Source organism: Aphanomyces astaci, assembly GCF_000520075.1.
Source record: "Aphanomyces astaci strain APO3 unplaced genomic scaffold supercont1.86, whole genome shotgun sequence".
Taxonomy (NCBI): Eukaryota; Oomycota; class Saprolegniomycetes; order Saprolegniales; family Verrucalvaceae; genus Aphanomyces; species Aphanomyces astaci.
In genome coordinates this window covers 4,175-24,287 of record NW_009798349.1, presented here as the reverse complement: position 1 = coordinate 24,287, position 20,113 = coordinate 4,175, and the positions used below count along the sequence as shown (strand labels likewise).

Below are 20,113 nucleotides of genomic sequence, written 5' to 3'. Positions count from 1 at the left end.
AGTATTCAATTTCTCAGCTACATTTCGTAGACCTAACTACTTCAGTCAATGCACTCCGCCAACGTAAGGGAAACGTCGTCTTCTGGATCCAAAGCCCCGAAAAAACCAGTGTCGCAGAGATCCTGCAAGACGTCATCGCCACTAGAGTCTTCGGGATCCTGTTGTGTATGGTCTACAAGAGCGGTACCTGGGTCAATAATTTGACACTTTTCGAATCCTTTCACAATTGTTGTCGTAGGCAGTTCGTCCCAGACATCAGAGATCCACTCGACGATATCCCCAGCTCAGGACACTTCAGTCGAAACGCCCTGCCTCCGCCTCGGCGGTTAAGCTCAATTGATCGTCGTAGGTAGTCAACCCATTTACGTCGCATTGATGCTTTGATAGGCTTCATCCAAGCAACATCGGCAGGCTGGCATATCCATGTGAAAGTTGGCGGCACACGGTAGAGGTACACTTGTAGATCCTTCGCTCGTTCGACAACTTCATCAGTGAAGTGAGCACTAAAGTCATCCCATAGGAGCAAGACTGGGTCCACGGCTTGGCCGCGTCGGTGTCCAAAGTGGAAGTCAAGGAAGCGCAAAGAAATACCGTCATTCCACCAGGCCGAAGGGTTCCCGTAGATTTGGAGGGGGAAGTTGGCTTCGAGTTCTTCGATTTCCTTCCAAACTTGACGCCCAAAACCGTGACGTTGGGTAAGGTTTTCTTGAACAACTGCCTTGATTGTTGATGCTTTACTCTTCAGGACCAAAAACGGAGGATACTTCGTTCCCTTGGAATCGGCCAGAAGCATAGCAGTCACGCGATCCTTGTCGTGGCCAGACGCCTTGATCCACACAGTCTTGGCACCTTTTTTGTCCATCGTTTGCTTTGGAAGGTAGTCGTAGTTGATTCCTGTTTGATCTGCATTGAATACTTCGACGATGCGATTATCCTTGATGACCTTCCGAATAGACGTCTTAAACTCGGCAAGAACTTTCTCTCCATCAGCAAGGTTCGCTTGGCCAGAGCGAGTCTTCGCTCGGATCGCAAGTCCCCACCTCTTCATGAACCCTTTCATCCACGATGGACTTGCCTTGAACTGGTTCACTACTAAGCCTTGTTCCAACGCCACATCCATTGCCTTGCACGCGAGGAGAGTCTTCGATACAGGTATGCCATCTTCACGAAGTTCAGATACCCATTGAGCAATGTTTTCCTCTGCAACACGGGTGAGCGTTGTAGATATGCCTTGCTTGCGTAGTGTACGCATGTCCCGCGTTCGAGCCTTGGAACAAGCCATAGTGATGTGGTCCCGTTGTGATTCCCAGCGCAGGATCTGCTTCCAGACTGTTGTGCGCTTGTCCCCCGCAACACCGGGGAAGAACGTGTCGATGGCGGACTCCATGGAATGTTCTTTGCGCCAGTTGAATATATGAAGCTTTTTCTCGTAGGTATGGTAGAGGTTTTTGTGCTTCTTGGGCATTCGCTTGATTTGCTTGGTACTAGGACGCCCAGTGCGTCGGCCATCGAGTTCAGTTGGCGCCATTATTGTTGCAACTTGCCGCCTTTCTGCAAATCAATGCAAGATTTATAAAGTTTCATGGGTATTGTTTACGAACGAAGTATTGCAGAAAATAATATATTGACTGAATAAGTATTTACAGGTTTTTTCTCTTCGCAACTGACATGTCAACTAAAGTAACGTTATACGCACAACGTCGCCACCTTGACAATTCCATTTTTCCATACTGTATGTGCAGTGAGTGGATGAGGCTATCGTGTGTTTCATTTGCTTTACTATTATCGTAACTCCGAACTGCACATGACCAAGTAGAAAATCAAACATACGCGGCTTGTTCTATCACATTGCTACACACACCCCAGTCAACTATACTGTATTCGCTCACTGTCAGTCCTTGCGTTCCCGTTGAAACGAGGAGCAAGCACTGCTTATAACGTTACGGATTAAACGAAAATTACACTAGACCTCCAGATCATAGACTGAACTTCAACAAGTGACTGAACAGCTAACAAGAACAATTATTTGTTCTTGAAGGGATTTTCATGACTGGTTAGACATTCAAGTTATAGAATTCAGCTTCGTCATTTTTGATAGGTCAACTACTAGATTAATATCGGGATCTTCTGGTTAGATGTGAATCATATCTCAGCCACAACATGTTTTTGGAAATCACTCACTGTATTCCGAGAATACTAATAATATATCTCATAAAACAATAATCAAACTACGAAAAATACATACGACGAGACTTCAGTTCCGTTGGTTGTCAGTCGGTATGGTTTACAGCCAACCATGCAATTGAAACCAACACATCACACACAATCTTCCATAAAACATCTCAATGGCTCGTAGAGCTAGCATTCAAGGCCCACAGCCCACCCACCTCACGTCACGCGGCATCAGCCAAGCAGTCGCTTAGCTTGATAACCTCGAGCAGCAACGCCAGGCTAAACGTGCACGCTACCCCACGGTCCGTCCAGAGGAACCTGATCAAGACCCTGACTCTGCAAGCCCAATCTATGACGTTTTCCTTGAGACCCAAGGAGCAAACGGCATTCACACTATGACCAACTTCAGTCCGTCGGAGTTCAACGTACTCTGGGCCGACGTCCGCACCTACGTCACCAAGCACTGGAACGTCAGCTCAGGACGCAAGTCTGAGGTGTCTGCACGCGATCTGCTACTGATGCTCCTGCCGTCAATCAAACACTGCGGTTCTTGGGATATCGTTGCTGTCACATTCAAACAACACAGTCCAACGTTCCAAAAGAGAACGATGAGCTTTGCTAAAACCCTGCACCCCTTTCTCCTCCGCAAGTACGTGACTACCGTCGTCGAAAAGTATTCAATGGCGTTGCTCACAACCAGTGGTCACCAATTCGCTAACTTCCCGTTCGTTCGCTACGCAACCGACATGTCTGCCCTATCCAAGCAAGCCACTGAGGACCGCATTGCCGTCCACGGGGATGAAGGCACGAACCAGTGGGCCGTCATAGCGGACAAGGGGTATCAAGGAATCCAACGGGTCGTACGTGTTGTGTTGCCGAAGAAGAAACCAGCAGGTGGTATCCTCACGCTTGAGGACGTCCGCTCGAACGATCGCATTGCAAGCGATCGTGTGATCGTGGAGAACGTTTTCGCCGGATGAAGACGTTGTGGGCTGTGTGCGGTGAGACCTATCGATGGTCGCGTGACAACTACGACGTGTTGTTTTAAACGTGCATGGCGCTCACAAACGTACATATCTGCTTGCATCCGCTGCGTGCCGACGACGGGGAAGTGTATTCTCAGTACATCAATCGCATGTCCTCAATTCGTTCAAAGAAGGACAAGGGCAAAAAGACGTTTGTTCGTACCTACAGGACGAAACGCAAGGCGAGACTGACTCTTATGTTAGCTGCTGAGAGCTCTCTCGTTGCTGGAAGTGCTGTGGGTGGCAGAGATTCTGATTTGGGTTCGAACAGCAATGCTGAATATGGTAGAAATAGAATATGATTCCTTTTTGACCATTGGAAATCGTTTCGACTCAATTGGAAATGATTCACAATATTCCGATAACGTCAATCCTTTTTATTGAAAAGTGAGGACTTCATCCAATCGTTCACATACTACATGAATGCTGTAGGGATGATTAACTGCTTTCTCTTTCGCCAGTCATTCAGTCTCTGGGTTAGAGGTCTACTGAACAGTGCATTAGATGCAAGTCGTAAAGGCATCCAACAGGGTTGGTTGATGTACTGTACATTGTAGATACGGTTGAAGACGACGTCAACACCTACAGTATTGTAGTAGTACCACGCAATTACCTGTAGTTATGGCGAGAATCCCCCCGCTTCAGTATCTATGTTATGAAAATGTCAGTGAAATCTAATCAAAACCGGTACAGCCCCATGCCGTAAAATACATTGAAAACTATTCAGGATTGCACATTGGTCTAACAGTAAATCCATCACAGCCCTTATATTTCATTGGATAAAGTATTTTACAGATATTTGTTACTAGGTACACGACCGGAGAAATCATAGGTACTGAAGCGAGGGGTATACGGTAGACTTTTGCCTTTTGTGTTTTGTACTTCGAATTGTGCTTTGCACTTCGGTTTTACATGGCTAAAAGAGTGGTACTTCTGCTGTAACTGTGTTACAAAGTTGAATAAATACCTGGTGTTTTAGCTAATTCACTGGGGTCAAATAACTCTGAGCAATAATAATCACATGTGATGCTGAAGTGACCAAAACACCTTGGCTATTAATTCCATCGCGTAGTACACGCTACCTGCATGTCCTATGCGATGGAACAAGAAGATGGCGTGGTTTTCTACGATGTGGCACCATACCTACATCGCTGTACGGTAGAACACCGGCGCGTGTCCTCGTTGTGTGACATTAATGTATATTTTTTAATTTAATTTGTAAAATATCTCTTGCTGTACTTTACGTAATTAGTACTTAATAATAGAAGTATTGTGCTTTGCACCTTTTTTGGCAATTCCAGGGTTAAATTCATTGTTTAAAATTTCTCAGGCTTAAATAATGTCTAAAGTAATTTGAATAACGGTTGGGTGCGTTGTTTAACATTACTTCATCTAATGCGATGATTGGTTGATTGAACGTAGTTTTACAGGCACTTGCGTAAAACAAGTGGCTTGCCGTTTTCATCCTGGCAAACAACTTCTTTTACGTCAACACGTCAAGGTGCTTGCCGCAATGACATTGAAGCAGCTATGACCATATACTGTATGTAAGGTAATGCATCAATTGTCACCATAGCGCCTTTAACAGGGCAGTCGTCGAGGATAGTGGTGTCACAGCTTTGGCCGGGCAGGATAAACGCGGGGGGTACAGGCGTGCCGTCGGCTGCCGCGGCGACAACGATGGACAAGTGGTAAGAGTCACTTTGGTCCGTCAAGTGCACACTTCTGGAGCCTCGAATAGCCACAACTTTCTTGCTTTTTGTCTTTGTCTTGAAACTCGTTTCGTCAACATTGAAAATGTCACTGGCAGTACACTTAAACTGCAAGCAAGCATGAAGTAGTTCATAGAAATACTTCAGCGTTCCCTCGCGTGTGACTGAGTTGCACCCTTTAGACAAGTTCTGAGCAAGTCTGTCATTCAAAATTCGATGACGTTCGCTGAAACGCTTGTACCATCCACGTCCAAGTAGTTGTGGTGCCTGATGCTCGACCGACAAGATCTGCGACGCTGCCGCCATGATATTGCTGCGGTCAACGGACCACCCTGATTGCTGTCTCGCTCCAATCCACGTGACTATGTCCTGTTCAACGTGCGCGGGCAGCGTTGTTTTCGGGCCACGTTTTTGGGTGGTTGGCGCACTTCCCTCTTTGACCTTTTTGAGGGCTCGAAAAAGGGTGCTGCGTGATATATCGGAGCTCCGGGAAACGGTGGCGATGCTCTCGCCTGCTTGAACACGCTCGACCGCTTCCAAGGTCTTTTGGTTGACATGCATCACTGGAAATGCCGCGAAACTCAAAAAAAATGTCAGTAATTTTATTGTTTTAGAGGGAAAAAAGATTGACGAAGTCCATGATTGAGGCGTGTAATAAAATTTTGATGCGAATATTATCATATCCAATCAGACAAGGCCAACTTGAATTATTGAGATTTTATTGGCTAAAAGTCCAACAGTCTCACAATTTGGTGCCAACAATTGATGCATTACCTTACATGACCTCCCATCCGTGATCACTACAAACATTAACTACTCCGAGTAGTTTATAACGTTAGGAATATAGTTAGGCTAGTCGTCGCTCTGTCCAATGATTCAAAGCTATGCTATGGTTACAACACTTTGATCTGTACTAACGTTAGTACTGTATACATGGAAAGCAAGAGTGCACTACGACTACACGATGTATAGTACTCTGATTTCACAACCTAATGATGTATGCATCGTGGTTGCACTGCGTAAGTTGGCCTGGTGCTGCAACTCGATTAACGGCTGACAATAAAGTAAGGGTTGTTTTATTCTGCTGAATGCAGAACTTGGGTTTAGCGTTGTTTTACCTTCAATCATATTATTTTAAACGTCTGGTTGGTTGTTTAACGCAGATAAACAACGGTAAATTACATGAAAAGCACAATATTAGTATCAATTGGTAAAGAATATGTTTATCCCATTCCCTTCTACACGCGTACGACGTTCGACCGGCACCTGGCTGTAAATAATATGCACACGAATTCGTCAATTACATTTCTATGACGTCAAACACGCGCAACGACTCGAGGCAGTCGAGTTCCCAATGCACGACGGCGTTCATAACTTCCTTTGATCCGTCGAATGTAATCCAGGTGGTCGGGTCGATCGAATACTCCATTTTCGGTGCATTCAGCGGCGGGGTTTGTGGTTGTTGTGGCATTTGCCAAGATGAGCCCCGTGGCTGTGCAAGTTGCTGACGAGCACCAACTGGCAATGACACGGGTTGAGCATGGCGCGAGCAGTAGCTGGTCAGTCGTACATTCGCAGTACAATACGGGGCCAGACACTTTTTGCCGCCTCCGTGGCTCACACATCGCCCCAGCGCGCGCGGCTGTTTGGTGCATCCTGGCTCGGAGCATGTCTTTTTGAGTTCAACTGTCGTGTGGCGGGAGCATAGGTTGCCCACGCGGGAGTTGGCTGTGCAAGTCGGCATGGCACAGCGGCGCTTGCCTCCGTGTTTGACACAGAGCTGTCGCGCGTACACTTGATTATGGCAATTATCAACTGCGCAAGAGCCCCGGTGGCGGTGGAAGTGGCACTTTGTGGTGCCGTCCACCGCGGGCGCGATACATTCGTTGAAATAACAACGTGGAGGTATTTGGGTTGGTAGATGGGGAGGCTCCTCGGGCATGCTGCTTGCAAGTTGACAAGTCCAAAGTAACGTTATACACTGGGAATGTGTGTCTACGTGTACTGTAGTACCGAACAACAACAAATCTGTGACTTGGACAGTGGGAGGATCTGACGCAGGATCGCAAACTTGACTCCCAATCCCATGGATAAATCCACCAAGATGAAACCAAAGTGTACAATGGCTGTCCGTACATTCTGACCATTATGGCAAGTTTGTCAATATGTTGAGTGGACAATATACAGTACAGTAGTGGCACGACGGCCAAATCTAATGCCAAATCCCTCGTCGGGCACAATTGTCATCCGATCAAAAATACATATTGCCACAACAATCAACATCCCATTCCATACAAGTCAAGCCAGACTCTAGTATCACCACCCACCAAAACCAAGGGCTTGTTGGTTGTGCTTTCTTTTCCCCTAAAACTGCAAAAAACCAATCGATAAATTACAAAAACCAATCGATAAATTGCATTCTATTTATACTAGTTAGTATTTATACTTACAGTTAGTAGTAGGACTAACGTTACCGGTAGTACTCCTACTGGCAGTATGTCCTTAAAGAGAGGGAAACATCACTATTAATAGTACCAGTACTCCGGAGCACTACAGTCTGTAGAGTAGTATAGTAATTAGTAAATAGTCCTTTAGGACTGATACTATGTCGTTAAAGCAAGGGAAATAGCCCGACCATCCCATTGGGTCATCTTGATTTCGAATGTATTGAACTATGGCGAAGGCACCACCACCAGCGTTGGCGCCGCCGCCGGCGCAGAAGAAGAACAAGAACCCGAACCGCATCCCGGAAAGGATTCAGTTAGACATCATCGCCTTCATGGAGACTGGCGTGGGCTTCACGGACCTGGAAGTTGCGGCGGCGTACGGCGTGCTCGAGTATTACGTCGCCAAGCTGCGCAAGATCATCCCGTGTATGTGTGTTAGCCCACGTGACATTGAAATCGTCGTGTGATGTGCCTGTCGTAGTAAAGGAGAAGTACGGCGTGAATTCGTTACCCCCGCGTCGGACCGCGCGATTCGTGGCGACCAAGTTGTCGGACGACATCAAAGTGGACATCCTGACGAAGAAGGCGCTGAGAAAGTTGTCGTCGTACACTGTCGCCATGATGTACGGCGTGACGAGCATGGCGATCCACAACCTTCGCCGAGACAAGGACAAAGTACTTCGGCGATACAAGCTCGGTCGAAAGGACCTCCGCGACAAGCGCCGGAGCGGCTTTTCGTCCATCGTCCCGTTCGACGAAGAAGTGCTTCGATGGATCGACGCCACTCCTGGCTGCAAGGCCAAGGGCATCGTGGAATTCGCGAGGCAAATCGCACCAGCATATGGCCGACCGCCGACATTCAAAGCCACGTACGGGTGGTTACACGGATTCAAGAAGCGCTACGATGTGTCCAAGCCAGAACAGCTCATTGTCGACATGGATCAAGCAGATGAAGACGAAATCAACCCGTCCGACGATGACGACGAAAGCGATGACGACGAAAGCGATGACAATGCTGGTGACAATGCTGGTGACAATGCTGGTCGCAATGCTGGTGACAATGGTGGCTGGGGGCCATTGTACTATGGCAGCAGCGACGCCAACACCGACGACGACACGGCAAGGACTGGTGTGTGCTGTGCTAGTAGTAGTACTAGTAGTAGTACTAGTAGGTCGAGTGACGACGAAACGATTTCGGACGTGGACATGCACGGCGACGACGACGCCATAGCAGATCACGAAGATGACAGTCCCGTGAATGGTGACGATGACGAAGTCGATGGTGACGATGACGACGTCGATGGTGACGATGACGACGTGGAAGGTGACGATGGCGACATGGAAGGTGACGATGGCGACGTCGATGGTGACGACGTGGAAGGTGACGACGACGCCATGGAAGATCACGAAGATGACAGTCCCGTGGATGGTGACGATGACGACGTGGATGGTGACGATGGCGACGTGGATGGTGACGAAACGGAGGATGAGCCAGTTAGCTAGCTAGCTACACATTGACAAGGTAGCGCTCTAAATTATAATTCAACCCAACCCACATAAATAGTAGTTAGTACTATTAATAGGTGATATTGGTGTATTTACAGTTCAAACAACCAAAGGCACAAGTCATATTCTGTAGCAAATCAGAGAATTAGTGTGGATACTGTAGTTGTATGGAAAGTCCTTGCACAATTGCGTTCGCTCATTGGTAGAAATAACTACGTTTCCAGCATTTTAATTGGCTCAGCATATTCAAACAGCAACTCCCATTGGTTGCTGAGATATCCCAAAAAATGTACTGAATTAAACCATGGGTGGACGTCGATTTCCACTAAATCGAGGCAACATAGGAGGTTATGTATGGTTTAAGCTTAAAATACGTATGTGGAGTTTTGCTTCTTTTGTGGTGTTTTCGCAATTCTAGCGATTCGATTGGCTATTCCTGGATTCAAGCAATTCCATTGGCCAATTTGAGTGCAGCTTAAACTGGCCATGTACGATATATACAAAATTCAGGACAAACAATCGACGGAGAATAAACGTGGTGACAAGGGGGTTTGGCCAAAAAATACCTAGTAATACTATTAGTACAATGACAGGGCCTTCAGGGTGTTGCATTGTACTAATAGTATTACTACTAGGTATGTTGTATTGGACCTGATGATGGGATTCCACACCGCTCCAGTTTGTGGCAGCAATCGTATCGATGTGATATTGTCCTCCTTTTAGCCAAAATTTGGTTGACTTTTGTGCTGACTCGCCAAATCTATCGATCGATTCTTTGTACTGAATTTTGTATGTAAAAAGGTGTCCTGTGGTGATGGGTATCACACTAATTGAAATCATACACTAATTTGACATTGATGACGGTTTCCTGCAACGTGATTGGCTAAATATCCTTCTGTCGATTCTTCTGTACATTTAATTGTGTCGATTCATTCTCCAAGTCGCTCCAGTTTAGAATAATACAATATGTATTCCCTTCTTTTTCTCGGATATAAATTAGATTTGGCAGCTGATTATTCGACGATCGATTCGAGGATCGATTTGAAGCTTATTCCATGTATCGTATACAAAGTTGAAGATGAACGTTTTTTTACTATTTTTTACTACTATTGTCGTCGCGGTGAAAGTCAAATGAAAACTGGCTGAACCGTTTGCTCCAGTCCTTCTTGCCATGGGACGCTGCCACGTCATACACCGCCGACGGTGGACCATCCTTGGTGAACACTGGGTCCACGTACTTTGTATCTGTCTCACTCGACTATATTCATTCACTTATTCACACATGTCAAATGTCCCAAGTCACGTACCAAATCGGGCGTCCAATACGCCGGCACTTGGCGCTGATACAATTTGGTCCACTGGATCGACGCAAAGAACGGATGTGACTGGATAGCGTCACCAGATAAGCGCGCTTTCGGGTCTCGGTTAAGTAGTCCTAAATATCGATCAATCAATATATATATATATATACTAAAAAGAGCTCGATATGATGATGATAGCTTGTATGTATTGTGTTTATTTTCAAAACTGGAGAATGGATATATCATCGACACAGCCAAAGGTGCAGAAGAATTGAGCCAATCAGATTGCAGGAAATCATCTGTTCAACCTATCAACAACTGATGATTGTGTGACATAAATACGTACAAAGGTCAGTACAAAAAAAATCGATGATCGAATGGATATTTGGCAAATCCGCAAAAAAGTCCAAATTTTACCAGAGAGATTAATTAGCATCACTCCACAGTGTACCCCAAAAAATATAATAAAAAATTGGTGCACAAATCGCAAACGGTACCCAATCAGCTAGTAGATTATTAGTGTGTGGGCGTGTAAAATAGTGTGATGGACGATTCTTGACGAGATAATGCAATTCCATCACTTTTTTGCGATAGATTTGGACAACGCTCATTTTCACAACTACGACTCGTGATACTGTATGTATACTATATTGTGTGTAGGCCAAATTCAAGCGCGAGTATTTAGCCAATCAGGTACGTTGCATCAGTTCAACCACTCCGCAATCCCATATCCACGATTGAGAAAATCGAACCAATCATCGATCAGTATATAGTTACCAGCCAAAACGTACATCTTTAAATATGTATACCATACATTGAGGACGCTAAAAATCATCATCATAGACGAATCGACTCATTTGAATCACCTGACAAGTCCATATTTCAGCGAAAACGGCAATAAATGGCCACATATTTTTTGATACATTATAAATGGACAACATCAGAGCACTGTATACCGACCGCGCACAAGGGACTTCGCGTCTTTGGGAAAATCGGCGGGAAATCGGACGTCGGCATGGACGATGCGCTGCAGCATCGTGCGCTCATTGTCATGATAGAACGGGCTCACCCCCACAATCATCTCGTACTACATACAAGTCCATGAGATATCCAGCACTGTATCGCAGAAACCCTGGTAGAACCAATATATAATATATATGTATTGTGTGTCGAAAAATATGAACGGGTGTAGTAGAACATCAATTAGTGTGATACGCGTGCAACACTATTTAAGGACAATCCCCAATGGTGGCCACTGAAAACTAGAATTAATTATTCATGGCGCACAATGGGACAACGCTATATTATAGAAACAAACTCCCCATCAAGGTGTAGGACTAGAATTAGTGTGATGGGCATCCGGATACAGTCTTATAGTGTATATATATATATATATATATATATTGTCCATTCGATTCGAAATTAGAGTGGGGTGCTCGATTGAATGAGTAGCATCAAATCGACAGACCAATCGATCGACCAATCAAAACCCAACACCCGAATCAAGTGGCCAATCAAATGCCTGCAACCATCGAACCTTCCATGTACGTGAAAATACAAAAAAGGGTTTCACAAGCGCTATCTACAACAAAAGTTAAAAAAAAAAAAGAACAACCGATCGATTTTCGTGAATGAATCCGCACATAAAGATCCGAAATACTAGTATATAAGAGCGCCGTATATCATCCTCCAATGTATATATATATATCATCCTCCAATGTATATATATATATCATCCTCCATGTATATATATATATATATATCTACCAGGACAATGCCAAAGCTCCACCAATCGTAGGCTTTGCCATAGTCGCGGGTACCGTCGGCAGTCTGGACGAGAGCTTCAGGGGCGACGTACTCGGCCGTACCCGACAGGGTCTTAACGCCGTGAGAAGTGCCTTGGATATGCTGCTTGGATAGCCCAAAATCCACAATACCAATATGGCCTTGTTCGTCGATCATTATGTTGGACGGCTACATACATACACATTTGGACAACTCAGCCCTCGATACAACGAGATATATATATATATCGTTGTGTTTAGTCGATATATTTATATATATTGCTGTGTTTATTCTAAACTGGAGCGACATGGAGAATGCATAATCGAACACAACCAAATGTACAAAAGAAGAATCATCGGTAGAAGTATTTAGCCAATCCGATTGCAGGAAACAACCATGATCAACGTCAAATTAGTGTGTGATTTCAATTAGTGGTATTACATATATCGCCACAGGACAGCTGTTTACATACAAAATTTAGTACCAAGAATCGATACATTTGGCGAGCCAGCACATAAATTTTGGGTAAAAGGAGACAATATATTTATATATATATATCGTTGTTGCGAGTATTATTCTACACTGGAGCCACGAGCAGAATCAATGGTCGTTCGAGAATCATGAATGCAAAAACCGCCTGAGCCAATCAAATCACGTTGCACCAAATCGGGTGCAGAGATATACGACCAATCAAAACCCACAACACGAATATCAAGTAGCCAATCACAAATTCTATTCTTCCTTCAACCGTACAACGTCGAATTCGTGTATGAACTTCAATTAGTGTGAATCCAAACAATCGATTTTCGGTGGATTTGGTGACTCAGCACACGAAAGTCCTCAAAGGACAATATGGATTGATGTATTGTACTTTCGAGTGAAATTTCGTGTTGTGGTTTCTCGTTGGAATTTAAATCGATTTGATTGGCTACTTCAGATAACCTCAAAATTATTAACCAATCAAAACCCATTTCTCAATGAAATTCAACCAATCAGATCGATTGGGGATCGGTTTGGTCGGCGCGATTCGATTGCACCCCCGTCCCCAAAAATTTGTATATCAAATCGACAATATGTATTTTTAAACTAAAGCAAAATATCCTTTAGTTACGAAAAAATATTTACAACACAAACTATACATAAGTTGTGTACAGGATATGCTACGGCATCGCAACCCATCGCGACAAAATACCAATTATGTAGGTAGATTTCAAACGAGGGTTTTTTTTTCCACCAATCAAACGAACGAACGGAATGGAATATCAGCCAATCAAAAGACAACGCACCTTTAAATCCCTGTACAAAATGTTGAGCGAATGCAAGTACGATATCGCGAGCACGAGCTCGGCGGCGTAGAGACGGGCGTCGGCCAACGGCAATCCGCCACCTGGGATTGGATAAAATAAAATGATTTCAGCCAATCGAATGATCGACAGTTACAGAATTCGAACGATTGCAGCCAATCAAACGAGTGACGGTTACAGAATTCGAAAAATTGCAGCCAATCAAATGATCGACAGTTACACCTTGCCACAAAACAAAGATACCTTTTTGGTTGAGGTGGTAGAAGAGGTCGCCGGCGGCATAAAACTTCATGCCTAGATATCGCGGCGACGAGGATAAGGATAAGGATACGAAGCAAGGACACTTACCAAGGTAGAGTCGCTCGCTGGTCTGAAACGCAAACACGAGCGACGACACGTACGGGTGCTTGACGCGTTGCAGGATCTGGCGTTCCTCCATGGCGTTCTGCATGTCTGTCGCGTCCATGGCGCTCTTCTTGAGGATCTTGATCGCAAAGATGCGTCCATCTTGCTTGTACCGCACCATCATCACAGCGCCAAAGCTGCCTCGCCCCAGTACGTTGAGCATCTCGAAATCCTCGATCGTCAGCGGCTTTTGCAGCATCGACGTCGGCGGTGCTAACACATCAATATTGTCAACTTCCACGGACAAGTGAGTACTAGAGTTTGGTACGCGGTGGAATCTGCACCGACGCCTTGGGGGGCGACCGACCGACGGCGGCGGCGGCTGCATCCCCTGCATATATCAGCTCCTTTAGTCCCTTCGAAATGGAGACATGTGTACTACCAGTCATATGTTGTTGCAACGAAGATGCCAATGTTGGCGACGGAAGCGATGGCGGCGGCGGCGGCGGTGGCGGCATGCTCTATGTATATATATGATCATAGGAATAAAGGAATTCCTCGTTTTATACCTGGCGAGGCATGGGCAGTAGCAGCGTGCTGTCTGGTCGCGACCGCTTTCGATCCGTGTGAGTCGTCATAAAGTAATGCTCCAACGCAATTTGTACATTCCCTCCTATGCGTATTTTGTATATATATATATTTATTTATATATATTTATAGTAATACAGATACACAACCATTCAACGATACATAGATAGATATGTTTACATATGTTACTACATGGTATTGTAGGGTTTTACTTTCGAAATTCGGGAATGGATATATATATAAATAAATTAACATGCACTATATATATATATTACTAGTAATTAACAAGCGCTTGAAAACGTTGTTGTTGTGTTAATTCTAAAACTTGACAATGTATACATACCTATATCTATCTGAACTCCAGAATGTATAAATAAATATATATATATATATATATATATATATCGTTCGAAACTCGGATGACATTTGAGAATGTATAAATATCTATACATATTTCATTCGAAACTCGAGAAGTAGGTGTGTATATGCATATATATACTTCATTCAACTCTCCAGAATGTAAATACATGTATAGAAATATACATTTCATTTCTCGCTCGAGAATATATATATGTTTGATTTGAAACTCGAGAACGTACAAGGCAAAAACAGATTTCTCGCCACTCTACAAGGAACAATTGGTGTGGGCGACACAAAATAGTATGACCAACTAACACTAAACACAAGAATTAGGGTGTGACTTGAATTAGTGTGATGGGTATCATACACATGTTTTCCATACAAGATGCAGCAGTAGAAATAATCGATCCAAGGATTTGGCAAAAATCAGCGCAAAAGTAGTAGTCCACATATTTTGGCTGAAAGAAAGACAAAATATATAATATATATGAACCAAAGAGTTGTGGATTCGGTACTACAAATATGTCCAGACCCCGTCGATCGAATCGAATAATCTCGCCGCCGAATCATCGATCGACGTTGTTGGCTACTCCAATTTGATTGGTTCTTACAGAGATTTCAAGTATATATTCAACCAATCACAACGCCAGCGTGATTTAATATGTTTGGATTCGACGAAAACCACGCGAATTTTAAACGTTTATAGCCAAGAATTCACAATATCATACAACGACCAAAGCATACCAGCACCATCCAAGTACTCGACGAGGGTTTCCTTGGAACACGTGGCCAATCCAAGCACCATTTGCATTTGCTCGATCCGCCGCATGTCCGTAGGGCTGCTGGTGCCTTCGTCATCTTCGGCCACTCGACTGAGCCGGGATACGCGGCGCTTTATGGGGGCTTCCACGCGGATATTGAGGGGGGCAACGGACATGGCCGCGGCGGTGGCCATGGACGCGGCGGCTTTGGGCGTCGGCGCCGCGCGAAAGTAGAGCCGCCAGTCGCCCCTACTCGTAGTACAAAATATATGTGAATGCTTGAATATGACACTGTGTTCGCACTCGGTGGACCGGGCGAGGCCGAGAAAGCATCGGTGGACGTGGTTGAGAGTGTTATTGCTATTGGGGGATGCGAGTTCAGAGGTCGAGGATGGCTTGTTCCATGGGAGGTTGAGGGTAAGTCCAATGCTCTGCGTGCGTCGGATGGCGATTTCGCGCTCTTTCCACCGGTATGATGTCAAGAAGAACGGCTCGCCGACGGTGAGGACTGTGCCCAAGGCGAGCCCGCGCATGACAAATTTGTTGCGGTCGTCCGTGTCGGATACCTACAAGGACAGCAGCCGAATCTCATGCGATAAGATGGACGAGATGGGAGAGGTAGATGTCGGACAGGTTTCCACTGCAATGCGTTGTTCTTGCGGGCGCACAGCCACAACCCGTTGCACTCGAGGGACACGATGTCGCCGTTCCGCAGCAGCATGTCCGCCGCCCCTGCACGATACGACCCCGTCATGGACGAGTTGATATCGTGAGATGGGAAGTACCTAGAGGGTTGCCGCGCTTTCGGAACCGAAGCACCTTGAACCGCTCGTTCGCGGCGTTGATCGCGTCCACGGCGCCCGTGGTCAACGTCGCTGCCAAGTTCAAGTTGCTGAGCATGCCAGGTTCGTCAAATGGATGCAACGTCACGGGCATGGAGCTTCGAATGCTCTTGGTGAGATCCACGGGGACGTCCGTGGTCGGCTGCTGACTAAAGTACAAGTTGACCGCCGTGGACACGTCGTTTGACGCGGCATGGAGGCACGACAGCAGGACACTCGTGGGCACTTCGTCGCCCAAGATGGTGCGAATCAACTCGAGCTCCATCATCGAAGACGACGGTGCACCTCCATGACCACCAGGAGCGTACAAGGCAGACGGAGGGATGCTTGGATGGGGCCGAAGCGGCGGGCGCCGCGAAGTCAGCGATGTCGTCATCCAGGATTGCAACCGAGGAATCCAAGCGGGCCAATCAGCGACGAGGATCCAGTGAACCGCGGTTCGGTTCCAGTGTCACTAACGATTTCTAAATAGTGACGTACTAGTAGTAGTACTACATGGGTAACGACAACTATTAATATTGTCTACTAAACGCTCTTGTATTGATGAAATGCAGGGGTGTGTGGAGGGTATTGCTCTGTGAGACTTTTAGTACAGTATTACTTGTACTATCAATAGTACTGTAATTGCAATAGACCTCCTATTAATAAATGCTACTACTATTAATAGTACTACTACAGTATTACAGTACAGTACGAGAATTATAACTATTTAATACAGTACTACAATAGTACAATAGTGTACTATATGTGTTAATAAATAGTAATATTCGTGTCTTTCACAGTGGCTAAAGTTACGCCTTGGTTGACATCACAGTCAATGTACATACACATACACACATAACATACATACGTATACTGTAGATAGATAGATATATACGTTTCCACATCAACCCTCGTCGTAGGTCATCTTCATCGAAGCCTCGCTTCATGTACCGATCGTATGACGTGGCAACACTTCCTGGCAAGAGAGGTCGACCAATGCGATCGCTCCAATCTGTCGAGCGACACGATGATTGGCCAATATGAAAATGGACACGTTTCATTGGCCAAAAGTACTATTCTCTCCAACGTCAAAAAATCGAACAGACACGAGTAGTAGGACTTTTAAATGGTGATTTCCAGCAACGACAGCCCCACGAGGATGTACAGCGTGAGGAGCATGGAGCCTTCGAGCCAGTTGGACTTGCCGTCCGCGACGATCACGTACACGATCAACGTCGTAAACACATACGTGAGCGCTTCGAACGTGTTGAACGCCAGCGTCATGGGCTGGCCCATGATCCAGCCGGCGATCACACACACGGGCACGACGAACAGCGAGATTTGAGTCGCAGAGCCGACGGCCACACCCATGGCGAGCTCCATGTTGTCCTTGTACGCGACCTTGAGGGCAGTGATGTGCTCGACGGCGTTACCGACGATCGGGAGCACGATGATACCGATGAACGCCTTGGGGATGCCGGAGGTTTCCGTCAATTCGTCGACCGAGCTCACCAAGAACTCGGACAAGAACGCGACAGACACGGTAGACAGGAGCAGGACCACGGTGGCGCCGACCAACGACAATGCAGGGCCGTGGCCGTCGTTCGCGATGTCGGCCGGCTTGTGGGTCACCAACTGGAAGAACATCAACTGCACGTACATCAACACGAGGAAGATAGCAGACATGCGAGAGAGGCCCAAGACGGCAATACTGTGGTCGCCTTCGTCGGCATGCGACACGGATTGCGCGTAGTACGAAGGGACCAACATGGCAAACGATGCGACGAACAACAACGACATGTTGATGGACGCGCCGACGCCGGAGAAGGTCGATTCCTTGGCACCGCCGAGGTGGCCCGAGATGAAGCACATGCCGAGCACGAGGAGCAAGTTGGACAACATGGACCCGATCAACGACGACTGCACCAGTTCGATTTCGCCGGCCTTCAACGCGAAGATAGCGATGATGATTTCCACGGCGTTCCCGAACGACGCGTTCACGAGGCCGCCGATCGTGTCGCCGGTGTGTTCGGCCAAGTTCTCCGTCGCTTCACCGAGGATGTTGGCCAGCGGCATCATCGCCAAGAAGTTCAGCGTGAACACCCACACGGCGCCCCATTGCGCCAGGTACGACCAGATCGCGAACGGGGTCACGAGCAACAACCAGCTCACAGGTGACCCGGCGACAAGGTCCCAGAACGCGCGAAGGTCGTTGGGTTGGTGGTGGGCAGCGCCCTCTCCGCCCTTCAACGGCAGCGATTCACTGTCAATCGGCAAGTTGCGCACCGACTTGATCGCGATAGCTTTGGCTTGCGTGGCCATGGCAGAGATAATTCAAATGTGAGGAGGTCCAAATCCGTTGGGTTTTTATGTTGTGGGGTTGGAATAAAAATAACGACATCGACTGGATATTTGTATGTCGTCCGAACGTTTACATGCGTGGACATATCTTCCGACACTGGGACGAGGAAGTGAGGAGGGATGACGTCATGCTCCCAATAGAAAAATCTGACGCTTTATGCATAGTAAAACCAAGTATATCACCATGGATATGAATACGTCCTAGGACTGACTGGAGGTGATTTTAGTTTGCAGGTAGCAGCTTGGGTTCGGGGCTGTATTTGTGGCCGTTGTGGATGATCTCAAGGTTGGACAGCTCAGCGACGACTAACCAAGTCCATTGCTTGTCGATCAAATAGTCACTGTCGACAGCAGGTCGAACACAGTCTTTAACCAGCAGCCAATTGACTTCACACTGTAGAAAATGTTCAGCTTTCATAGGTCCGAGCTTCAAGTGCATTTCTCATATCCAAGTGGGACAATCACTACGACTTGGAGTTTTTGTTGAAGTGGTGCGAAAAAGCATCCATGGATCCAAAGGATGGGTAGTTGACATTAAATTAGATACTATAACCAAGATATTCGATTTCAATATAAACAAGCATCGTGCTGCCTGCCCAGTTACTGAATTTCACACCAGAGTCACCGAAAATACTCCGACTTCTACTGTATTGACTGTCAATGACACCTCAACTTTTTACAGAAATCAGTCGTTTCACCCCTCGCGGTGTGGTAGGTTCGACGGGTTTGATGCTTTGTACTCGCCATATTATCGGGAGCTTAAATGGGAATTTTAGCTTTGGTGGTCAAGTGAGCCAGTACGCCATGTTTCAGCTAACGATTAATTCTTGCCCCTCCCTCGTCAATTCTTGCCTTTCTTCATTTTCATAATCATGTTTTTTATTACCGGTATATTCATAAGCATACAATAAGATAGTTTTAAAATATTGTCCATATGTTTCCTCACACTTCAAATTCATATTGAAATCAAATGAAAGTAGTGCATACAACTGGCAAAGCAGAATTCACGACTTATACGTTTATTTTACAGTGTTATTGTAAGGTAAAATTCTCCAATTTGCGGTCAAATGAGAGTTATTGCAAAACTGTAAATATGTAGATTTTTCAAATATTCTTATTGGGCAATTCGAATTGGAGGCCCTTTCCCCATATATTTTTTTGTAAGTTGGCAATTGCAATACAAAATAGATCACTCTTCAGGATTTGATAACGTGCGTAGCGTGAGGGGTGAGGCTTTCGATTGGATTCAAACTGCAATAGTTATGGGCAAAGGCGCACTTCTCGTTACGAGTACTACAATACTGAGCATCCTGATTGTATTGACTGTGAACGCCAACGCTTGAGTAATTTAAATACAGTAGTCCCCCACAATAGCGAACCTTTGATCGCAATCCGATATTAGAGGTATCACAGGACTAAGAGGTATAAAATGCTACAGGATATTTGCTTGGGTACCAAGTCTCTGATTGGTCAGAATAATCCATATGTTTTGTCAAACCACGACAACGAAAGTGCCCTGATTGGGTGGATAACATATTCGAATTCAGGAGGGGGTTGATACCCTGGCAAACTCCAGAAGACAAAACCCATCACATTACGAGTTATTAAAACTATTAGTCAAT

The 20,113-nt window shown here is 45.8% G+C and overlaps 5 protein-coding genes across 18 annotated transcripts; 2 read left to right on the top strand and 3 right to left on the bottom strand.

The window, feature by feature from the left end:
* Positions 1–2,567: 2,567 nt before the first annotated feature.
* On the top strand, positions 2,568–3,152 carry H257_16412 (hypothetical protein; the record flags this gene model as incomplete). The annotated part of the gene is made up of 1 exon (XM_009844837.1): positions 2,568–3,152. The coding sequence occupies one exon, from the start codon at positions 2,568–2,570 to the stop codon at positions 3,150–3,152; it is 585 nt and encodes a 194-aa protein (XP_009843139.1).
* Positions 3,153–6,116: 2,964 nt separating this feature from the next.
* On the bottom strand, positions 6,117–6,882 carry H257_16411 (hypothetical protein). Its single transcript, XM_009844836.1, has one exon. It carries the CDS (start codon positions 6,849–6,851, stop codon positions 6,210–6,212), a length of 642 nt encoding a protein of 213 aa, XP_009843138.1. The 5' UTR covers positions 6,852–6,882; the 3' UTR covers positions 6,117–6,209.
* A 693-nt stretch (positions 6,883–7,575) lies between these two features.
* H257_16410 (hypothetical protein) lies at positions 7,576–8,859 on the top strand (the record flags this gene model as incomplete). The annotated part of the gene is made up of 2 exons (XM_009844835.1): positions 7,576–7,782; positions 7,838–8,859. Exons 1-2 carry the CDS (start codon positions 7,584–7,586, stop codon positions 8,857–8,859), a joined length of 1,221 nt encoding a protein of 406 aa, XP_009843137.1. The 5' UTR covers positions 7,576–7,583.
* A 1,075-nt stretch (positions 8,860–9,934) lies between these two features.
* H257_16409 (AGC protein kinase) lies at positions 9,935–16,544 on the bottom strand. 14 transcript variants are annotated; one of them, XM_009844834.1, is made up of 14 exons: positions 16,092–16,544; positions 15,938–16,038; positions 15,610–15,872; positions 15,290–15,555; positions 14,167–14,270; positions 14,040–14,118; positions 13,926–13,988; positions 13,601–13,870; positions 13,496–13,546; positions 13,235–13,335; positions 11,931–12,137; positions 11,124–11,250; positions 10,170–10,297; positions 9,935–10,120 (listed from the first exon to the last, which is right to left on the bottom strand). In XM_009844834.1, exons 1-14 carry the CDS (start codon positions 16,522–16,524, stop codon positions 9,956–9,958), a joined length of 2,358 nt encoding a protein of 785 aa, XP_009843136.1. In that variant the 5' UTR covers positions 16,525–16,544; the 3' UTR covers positions 9,935–9,955. The 14 variants fall into 14 exon arrangements, with proteins under 14 accessions (XP_009843136.1, XP_009843129.1, XP_009843126.1 ...); XM_009844827.1 differs by having other exon boundaries at positions 13,926–13,979; XM_009844824.1 differs by having other exon boundaries at positions 15,610–16,038.
* Positions 16,545–16,932: 388 nt separating this feature from the next.
* On the bottom strand, positions 16,933–18,483 carry H257_16408 (calcium/proton exchanger). Its single transcript, XM_009844820.1, has one exon. It carries the CDS (start codon positions 18,450–18,452, stop codon positions 17,253–17,255), a length of 1,200 nt encoding a protein of 399 aa, XP_009843122.1. The 5' UTR covers positions 18,453–18,483; the 3' UTR covers positions 16,933–17,252.
* Positions 18,484–20,113: the final 1,630 nt, after the last annotated feature.

Coding starts and splice junctions, on each gene's coding strand:
- H257_16408 (XM_009844820.1), bottom strand. CDS start 18,452: ATGGCCACGCAAGCCAAAGCTATCGCGATCAAGTCGGTGCGCAACTTG.
- H257_16411 (XM_009844836.1), bottom strand. CDS start 6,851: ATGCCCGAGGAGCCTCCCCATCTACCAACCCAAATACCTCCACGTTGT.
- H257_16409 (XM_009844825.1), bottom strand. CDS start 16,524: ATGACGACATCGCTGACTTCGCGGCGCCCGCCGCTTCGGCCCCATCCA. Junction 15,873..15,937: donor ACGCATTGCAGTGGAAACCT/GTCCGACATCTA, acceptor CTGTCCTTGTAG/GTATCCGACACGGACGACCG. Junction 13,336..13,495: donor CTACCACCTCAACCAAAAAG/GTATCTTTGTTT, acceptor ATCCAATCCCAG/GTGGCGGATTGCCGTTGGCC.